This window comes from Penaeus chinensis, chromosome 2 (assembly GCF_019202785.1).
Source record: "Penaeus chinensis breed Huanghai No. 1 chromosome 2, ASM1920278v2, whole genome shotgun sequence".
Classification (NCBI taxonomy): domain Eukaryota; kingdom Metazoa; phylum Arthropoda; class Malacostraca; order Decapoda; family Penaeidae; genus Penaeus; species Penaeus chinensis.
Genome location: NC_061820.1, coordinates 21,567,379 through 21,577,003, shown reverse-complemented (window position 1 = coordinate 21,577,003; position 9,625 = coordinate 21,567,379). Strand labels below are relative to the sequence as shown.

The window sequence follows — 9,625 nt, the reverse complement described above, 5'->3', positions numbered from 1 at the left end:
TTGAATTTTCAGGGGAAATTTTTTTTTTTTTTAATGCTGTTAATATTCATGCTATTATTATCTTTATCATCATTATAATCATTACAGTACTGTTTGCAACAGCAAGATGAAATAAGATCAAATATTTGTAAAAATCAAGGTAAAAGGGTAAATTGACACTTGCAGAGCCATCGATATGTAAATATAATAAGTAAACTAAACTCACTGTGTGAGCATAGCACGCATGTACATGCCATCCCCAGCAGCACTGGGTTAAGGTACTATAATTCCTTAATTCAATTACTAATCTGTAAAGAGCAATAATGCAAGTATGACAAAACCCAAAATCAAATTACATATGGAATATGGCATAACAATAAGAATGTATGCATTAAAACTTACTTCATTATAGAAAAAGTGTATGGTGTGAGCATTGAGCTTCAGAGAAAGTGTCTTGAGGAAGGATATATAATATGCCATCACCTCCTCATCACTGAAGTCAAATTTATGGACAATGATGGAGTTAACATGGTTGTTGGAGAGCAGGTAATCTGGAAGGAGAAAAAGCAAATCAAGAATATAAGAATTTCCTTTTATCAATCACCATCTTTAGCATTATTCCTTCTTTAGAGTGGTTAGAATAATTTCCAATGAAGATGTTATTTAAATCAATCTGTGTAATGAAATAGCATGGCTCAATCTGCCATTAGAGAGCATCCCTGCTGTGATGCAAGTGATGCTACAGCAAAGGCCAACAAACACATTCTAAATGTATTCTGACAAGGTAATGTTTGTAGGTCTGATCCTGGGGAATTTTCATCTCATAAAAATTTGGTCCACTTTACATATCACTTTGTAACATGGTACTAATGTTAGACCTTGAAATATACAAAGAGAAATTAATGGCCTTTGCCAGAGCACCAAGTGAAGCATCACCAGCACTCACTGATTACTGTTTTATTACTGATTATTATTATTTTTGGTTCTAGATTATTGTTTTTCTACATCATTATTGTATTAATTCAAACTTTTTCACTTAAAATATTCTCTAGTCCATTGAATAGTAGGTATATTCTTCATTTTGATAGACAAGAAGCTTAAAATTGAGAGAGAAATTGTTCTTGTTCTGATTATTTATGATTTATAAAAAAAAAATTATAATAATAATAATTCCCATAATCTCCTTTATCTCCTTTTGTTTGCAGTTAATTTCAATCCCTTTAAATATATTGCTAATAAAATTAAACTGGGTTCTAGGCTAACGCCTGCATTCAAAGGCATGTAACCCCTACAAAAGAAAGAAAGAAGGAAAGAAAGAAAGAAAGAAAGATAGAAAGAAAAAAGAAAAAACAAAAGAAAAAGAAAAAATGAAAAAATATATAATATACATACATACATATCTCCTAAAATCAAGAAAATCTGTAAGCCTGTTTTTCAATTAATATCTATCAACCTATCTTATCCATAAAAGTGCCATTCAGCCTCATTATTTTCAAATATATCAAAGATAACACCAATAAAACCAAATTGTAACCAATCTCAAAAGTCCCACGTAACAAAATATCATTCACTGTCACTGTAAACTTACATAGTGAGGTCTCATTTCTAATATTTTCAAACAGGATATTGAGGGTCTGCAGAAGCTGCACACACACATAGCTCCCACATTTCTGTTTCATAATCCGGAGAAAGAAGGAAAGCATGTTTTTCTCCAAGAAGAAGCTGCAATGGAGAAAAGGAAAGTCAGATTAGAACATGCAACTTTTTCATATATATATATATATATATATATATATATATATATATATATATATATATATACATATATATATATATATATTGTACATATTTTATATAAATAGTGTATATGTATCTATGTATGCATGTATAAATATATCTATATCTATATCTATATCTATATCTCACTCACTCACTCACTCACTCACTCACTCACTCACTCACTCACTCACACACACACACACACACACACACACACACACACACACACACACACACACACACACACACACACACATATATATATACATATATAAACATACACATATATACTTATATATAAGAATATATATATATATATATATATATATATATTACATATAAATTTATATATACATATATATCTATGCATACACATATATATGTGTATGTATATGTGTGTATATAAATATTTATATATATAAAAATATATATGCATATATATATATATATATATATATATATATATATGCATATATATGCATATACATGCATGCATATATATATATATATATATATATATATATATATATATATATGCATATATGCATATATGCATATATGCATATATGCATATATGCATATATATATATATATATATATATATATATATATATATATATATATATATATATAATATATAAATATATTAATATATATACATATATAAAACATATAAATTATATATAATATGTATAAATTTACATATCATAATCTATATCTATATCTATAATCTATATCTATATCTATATCTTAATCTATATCATATCTATTATGCATATGCATATGCATAGCATATGCATGTGCAAGTGCATGTGCATGCACATGTACAATTGTACATGGCAATGTGCATGTGTGTGTGTGAATGTGTGCATGTGCGCCTGTGCCTGTGCCTGTGCCTGTGCCTGTGCCTGTGCCTGTGCCTGTGCCTGTGCCTGTGCCTGTGCCTGTGCCTGTGCCTGTGCCTGTGCCTGTGCCTGTGCCTGTGCCTGTGCCTGTGCCTGTGCCTGTGCCTGTGCCTGTGCCTGTGCCTGTGCCTGTGCCTGTGCCTGTGCCTGTGCCTGTGCCTGTGCCTGTGCCTGTGCCTGTGCCTGTGCCTGTGCCTGTGCCTGTGCCTGTGCCTGTGCCTGTGCCTGTGCCTGTGCCTGTGCCTGTGCCTGTGCCTGTGCCTGTGCCTGTGCCTGTGCCTGTGCCTGTGCCTGTGCCTGTGCCTGTGCCTGTGCCTGTGCCTGTGCCTGTGCCTGTGCCTGTGCCTGTGCCTGTGCCTGTGCCTGTGCCTGTGCCTGTGCCTGTGCCTGTGCCTGTGCCTGTGCCTGTGCCTGTGCCTGTGCCTGTGCCTGTGCCTGTGCCTGTGCCTGTGCCTGTGCCTGTGCCTGTGCCTGTGCCTGTGCCTGTGCCTGTGCCTGTGCCTGTGCCTGTGCCTGTGCCTGTGCCTGTGCCTGTGCCTGTGCCTGTGCCTGTGCCTGTGCCTGTGCCTGTGCCTGTGCCTGTGCCTGTGCCTGTGCCTGTGCCTGTGCCTGTGCCTGTGCCTGTGCCTGTGCCTGTGCCTGTGCCTGTGCCTGTGCCTGTGCCTGTGCCTGTGCCTGTGCCTGTGCCTGTGCCTGTGCCTGTGCCTGTGCCTGTGCCTGTGCCTGTGCCTGTGCCTGTGCCTGTGCCTGTGCCTGTGCCTGTGCCTGTGCCTGTGCCTGTGCCTGTGCCTGTGCCTGTGCCTGTGCCTGTGCCTGTGCCTGTGCCTGTGCCTGTGCCTGTGCCTGTGCCTGTGCCTGTGCCTGTGCCTGTGCCTGTGCCTGTGCCTGTGCCTGTGCCTGTGCCTGTGCCTGTGCCTGTGCCTGTGCCTGTGCCTGTGCCTGTGCCTGTGCCTGTGCCTGTGCCTGTGCCTGTGCCTGTGCCTGTGCCTGTGCCTGTGCCTGTGCCTGTGCCTGTGCCTGTGCCTGTGCCTGTGCCTGTGCCTGTGCCTGTGCCTGTGCCTGTGCCTGTGCCTGTGCCTGTGCCTGTGCCTGTGCCTGTGCCTGTGCCTGTGCCTGTGCCTGTGCCTGTGCCTGTGCCTGTGCCTGTGCCTGTGCCTGTGCCTGTGCCTGTGCCTGTGCCTGTGCCTGTGCCTGTGCCTGTGCCTGTGCCTGTGCCTGTGCCTGTGCCTGTGCCTGTGCCTGTGCCTGTGCCTGTGCCTGTGCCTGTGCCTGTGCCTGTGCCTGTGCCTGTGCCTGTGCCTGTGCCTGTGCCTGTGCCTGTGCCTGTGCCTGTGCCTGTGCCTGTGCCTGTGCCTGTGCCTGTGCCTGTGCCTGTGCCTGTGCCTGTGCCTGTGCCTGTGCCTGTGCCTGTGCCTGTGCCTGTGCCTGTGCCTGTGCCTGTGCCTGTGCCTGTGCCTGTGCCTGTGCCTGTGCCTGTGCCTGTGCCTGTGCCTGTGCCTGTGCCTGTGCCTGTGCCTGTGCCTGTGCCTGTGCCTGTGCCTGTGCCTGTGCCTGTGCCTGTGCCTGTGCCTGTGCCTGTGCCTGTGCCTGTGCCTGTGCCTGTGCCTGTGCCTGTGCCTGTGCCTGTGCCTGTGCCTGTGCCTGTGCCTGTGCCTGTGCCTGTGCCTGTGCCTGTGCCTGTGCCTGTGCCTGTGCCTGTGCCTGTGCCTGTGCCTGTGCCTGTGCCTGTGCCTGTGCCTGTGCCTGTGCCTGTGCCTGTGCCTGTGCCTGTGCCTGTGCCTGTGCCTGTGCCTGTGCCTGTGCCTGTGCCTGTGCCTGTGCCTGTGCCTGTGCCTGTGCCTGTGCCTGTGCCTGTGCCTGTGCCTGTGCCTGTGCCTGTGCCTGTGCCTGTGCCTGTGCCTGTGCCTGTGCCTGTGCCTGTGCCTGTGCCTGTGCCTGTGCCTGTGCCTGTGCCTGTGCCTGTGCCTGTGCCTGTGCCTGTGCCTGTGCCTGTGCCTGTGCCTGTGCCTGTGCCTGTGCCTGTGCCTGTGCCTGTGCCTGTGCCTGTGCCTGTGCCTGTGCCTGTGCCTGTGCCTGTGCCTGTGCCTGTGCCTGTGCCTGTGCCTGTGCCTGTGCCTGTGCCTGTGCCTGTGCCTGTGCCTGTGCCTGTGCCTGTGCCTGTGCCTGTGCCTGTGCCTGTGCCTGTGCCTGTGCCTGTGCCTGTGCCTGTGCCTGTGCCTGTGCCTGTGCCTGTGCCTGTGCCTGTGCCTGTGCCTGTGCCTGTGCCTGTGCCTGTGCCTGTGCCTGTGCCTGTGCCTGTGCCTGTGCCTGTGCCTGTGCCTGTGCCTGTGCCTGTGCCTGTGCCTGTGCCTGTGCCTGTGCCTGTGCCTGTGCCTGTGCCTGTGCCTGTGCCTGTGCCTGTGCCTGTGCCTGTGCCTGTGCCTGTGCCTGTGCCTGTGCCTGTGCCTGTGCCTGTGCCTGTGCCTGTGCCTGTGCCTGTGCCTGTGCCTGTGCCTGTGCCTGTGCCTGTGCCTGTGCCTGTGCCTGTGCCTGTGCCTGTGCCTGTGCCTGTGCCTGTGCCTGTGCCTGTGCCTGTGCCTGTGCCTGTGCCTGTGCCTGTGCCTGTGCCTGTGCCTGTGCCTGTGCCTGTGCCTGTGCCTGTGCCTGTGCCTGTGCCTGTGCCTGTGCCTGTGCCTGTGCCTGTGCCTGTGCCTGTGCCTGTGCCTGTGCCTGTGCCTGTGCCTGTGCCTGTGCCTGTGCCTGTGCCTGTGCCTGTGCCTGTGCCTGTGCCTGTGCCTGTGCCTGTGCCTGTGCCTGTGCCTGTGCCTGTGCCTGTGCCTGTGCCTGTGCCTGTGCCTGTGCCTGTGCCTGTGCCTGTGCCTGTGCCTGTGCCTGTGCCTGTGCCTGTGCCTGTGCCTGTGCCTGTGCCTGTGCCTGTGCCTGTGCCTGTGCCTGTGCCTGTGCCTGTGCCTGTGCCTGTGCCTGTGCCTGTGCCTGTGCCTGTGCCTGTGCCTGTGCCTGTGCCTGTGCCTGTGCCTGTGCCTGTGCCTGTGCCTGTGCCTGTGCCTGTGCCTGTGCCTGTGCCTGTGCCTGTGCCTGTGCCTGTGCCTGTGCCTGTGCCTGTGCCTGTGCCTGTGCCTGTGCCTGTGCCTGTGCCTGTGCCTGTGCCTGTGCCTGTGCCTGTGCCTGTGCCTGTGCCTGTGCCTGTGCCTGTGCCTGTGCCTGTGCCTGTGCCTGTGCCTGTGCCTGTGCCTGTGCCTGTGCCTGTGCCTGTGCCTGTGCCTGTGCCTGTGCCTGTGCCTGTGCCTGTGCCTGTGCCTGTGCCTGTGCCTGTGCCTGTGCCTGTGCCTGTGCCTGTGCCTGTGCCTGTGCCTGTGCCTGTGCCTGTGCCTGTGCCTGTGCCTGTGCCTGTGCCTGTGCCTGTGCCTGTGCCTGTGCCTGTGCCTGTGCCTGTGCCTGTGCCTGTGCCTGTGCCTGTGCCTGTGCCTGTGCCTGTGCCTGTGCCTGTGCCTGTGCCTGTGCCTGTGCCTGTGCCTGTGCCTGTGCCTGTGCCTGTGCCTGTGCCTGTGCCTGTGCCTGTGCCTGTGCCTGTGCCTGTGCCTGTGCCTGTGCCTGTGCCTGTGCCTGTGCCTGTGCCTGTGCCTGTGCCTGTGCCTGTGCCTGTGCCTGTGCCTGTGCCTGTGCCTGTGCCTGTGCCTGTGCCTGTGCCTGTGCTCTTTTAGCCATGGCTCCCAGATGGTACAGAGCCCCTTCCTAAATGCTCACTTAGTCTAATCTTCCTTCAAGAGCTTTGTACACATTGATGATAAGTCATTGCCATCAATTTTCCATGACAGCATATTCCTGTCTTCTGCCATTTTTTTTTTTTTTTCCCATGACATGAGTCATGTCACCCAAGATTCAGTGGGTTAAATAAAGAAAAAATAAGTAGCTGTTTTCACAGCATTTATAGACTTCACTAATGTTTCACATATAAACGTAAAGGAACCCACTAAACTTCACACTTAACCCATTTCCTAATGTTTTTAGAAAAGAAAGATTCTATTCTTTTCATTATCATAATCAAAGTAATCATAATCATAATAATAATAACACTAAAATTAACAATAACAACAAGAACAACAATAATAATAATACCAATATTACCAACAATAACAATAACAACAATAACAATGAAAATGAATATGAAAATTATAACAATGATAACAATAATAACTATTCTGGGTAATTTTGTCTGTTCATAACAATTGCACATTACAACTGAAATTATAGTCCATGTGACTGGAGATTTGAGGATACTTCATTTTCCTCTCTCACACACACATGAATAAAGGTCACCACATTACAAATCTATTCATCATTCATCATTCATCATTCATCATTATCATTATCATTATCATTATCATTATCATTATCATCATCATTATCATTGTTATTATTACTACTATTGGTAGTAGTACTACTATTGTTATTGTTATTGTTATTGTTATTGTTATTGTTATTATCATTATCATTATCATTATCATTCCCATCATTATCATCAGTATCATCATCATCATCATCATCATCATCATCATTATCATTATCATATTATCATATTATCATCATTATCATCATTATCATCCTTCCCATCATTCCCATCATTATCATCATTATCATCATTATCATCATCATTAAGGCACCCCAGGTTGGAAAATTTAGGATTATACAGCAATATCTGTGGTTTCCCAGGAGTTTCCCTAAGCATGTTGGCTGGGGTATTAGGGCCTTAATCTCTGTGGGGTGTGGTCAATTCATAACAATCTTGCTGTACCTTTAGTTCTATAGTCATTTTATTTTAGTCTGTTTTACCCCCATAACTTCCCTGATATACTTCATGCCGTCCCCTAATATTAGGACTATGAAATCAAGATTCTTAGCCATAACTGGTATTGCACAAATATCATGAAACAAAGAAAATTAAAATGCAGGTGACTTTTCCACCACATTTACAAAAAGTAAATGAAAAATGTATCAATATATTTTTTTTTTCACACATCCATCCAATCCTGCAATAATTCTTCCTTCTTTTAATTATCAACACAATAATATGCCTGAATTTCTTGTCATATTCCACAGCAAATTATATAAATGAAAGTATTAGTAATGTTTACGAAGTGTCCATATCCCTCTGAGATTAAGTCCTATTACTCTACCCTCACTAGGATATCCACAAACATCACTGTATGAACCATAAAGCTTCCTAAACTAGGGGCCTTGCCCCAGACCCCCATCCAATTGCCATATCTCCCAATCAAGGACCTCTGTGTACTTGCTCCCCTCATTTCTAACGTTATTTTGTGCCAACACAGCAGATTTCATGGAATAATGAGGGTATTTTTTTCTTTTATTATTATAGTGCCATCACATTTTCCTGTAACTACCAAAGTATTATGTACTGCACTACTTTCTCATTATTTACTTGTGACAGAAGTACCATAGATGAAGTGTCTTATTTAAGACTATTCTGTCCATTACAGGCAAATTTTACTTTGTACTACATGGCTGTGTGAAACTGAAGCTAAACCCTTCTATCTTCCATAACTATCAGTAGTTAAGAAGACATGGAGGGTCCTGAGAAAAAAAGCCAAACAAGCAATCAAAACAATAACAAAGTCTAACTCAGAGGAACTTCTATATAATCACGTGAATCTGCCTTACTGCCTCTTTAATAACCATATTTTTACTGTACAAGGAGCGACAGCAGCCAAGATATCCCATTAACAATTCTCACGATCCAAAAATGACTGCAAGGAATCCTAGGAAAACCCCTCCCGAAGGAGAAAAAGGAGCTCCCACCTGAGGTGTTCAAGGGAGTGCGGGTTCTTGTTCTTCCAGAGCCCTCCTCCGAACCATCCCCTTCCCTTGAGCATTCTTGTGGCTCAGGAGTGGCCCATGCCTCTCTTCCACGTCCTCTGGAGAGAAACCGAAAGGAAAAGCCACAGCCAACCACTGTATACCTCACACCTGTGTCAACAAACAACAGAGCCACCATGAAGGTTGTCGCCCGTCAGCTGAGGGAGAGCCACGGGAGGCGCCGCGGTCAGCACAAAGGCCGCCAGGTTCAAAAACGGAGCGGAGAGACAGCAGGAGGAAGGGAGAGGCAAAGAAAGAGGAAGAGGGAGGAGAGAGAGAGGACGAGGGAGAGGGAGATGTAGAGGTTGAGGGAGAGAGGATAAACAAATTGAATGGAGGACACCAACAGTTAAAAAGAAGGGCGCAAGCTAGAGAACTATTAAAGAAAGGAATAGGGCGCATTCTGTATATATTATAGCGGTGCATATTTGGTATTGTCATGATGGACAACATGATTGTTTGTTTTGCTGTCCATCAGTTTTGACCATACGTTTCCATGCCCTGTACAGACAGTCTCTATCAGGGTTATATAAGTACTTGTATAGACCTTTGTTTCTACTGTATACTCGGACAACTGGCAGGCACACACACACACACACACACACACACACACACACACACACACACACACACACACACACACACACACATATATTATATATTATATATTATATATATGTGTGTGTGTGTGTGTGTGTGTGTGTAAATATATATATATATATATATATATGTATGTGTGTATGTGTGTGTGTACATTTATGTGTGTGTGTGTGTGTGTGTGTGTGTGTGTGTGTGTGTGTGTAAATATATATATATATACATATATATATATATATATATACATAGAGAGAGAGAGAGAGAGAGAGAGAGAGAGAGAGAGAGAGAGAGAGAGAGAGAGAGAGAGAGAGAGAGAGAGAGAGAGATTATTCATATACCATCACACAGTATGTATAAACACACACATACTCGCACATATACATACACACGCGTGTGTGTGTGTGTGTGTGTGTGTGTGTGTGTGTGTGTGTACATACAAATATCCCCCCCCCCCCCACACACACACACAAACACACACACACATACATACA

The 9,625-nt window shown here is 45.9% G+C and overlaps 1 protein-coding gene across 3 annotated transcripts in view; it reads right to left on the bottom strand.

Moving 5' to 3' along the window:
• Positions 1 to 8,719, bottom strand: part of LOC125030617 (protein CLEC16A homolog) — a 50,206-nt gene extending 41,487 nt beyond the window's left edge. For 2 of the 3 annotated variants that reach the window (XM_047620776.1, XM_047620795.1), the window contains exons 1-3: positions 8,481 to 8,719; positions 1,568 to 1,701; positions 382 to 530 (exon numbers count right to left, since the gene is read on the bottom strand). In XM_047620776.1, the coding sequence (XP_047476732.1) occupies positions 382 to 530; positions 1,568 to 1,701; positions 8,481 to 8,554 (357 nt within the window). In that variant the 5' untranslated portion in view covers positions 8,555 to 8,719. The remainder of the gene's footprint in view (positions 1 to 381; positions 531 to 1,567; positions 1,702 to 8,480) is intronic. The other variant, XM_047620787.1, reaches the window with a different exon arrangement.
• Positions 8,720 to 9,625: the final 906 nt, after the last annotated feature.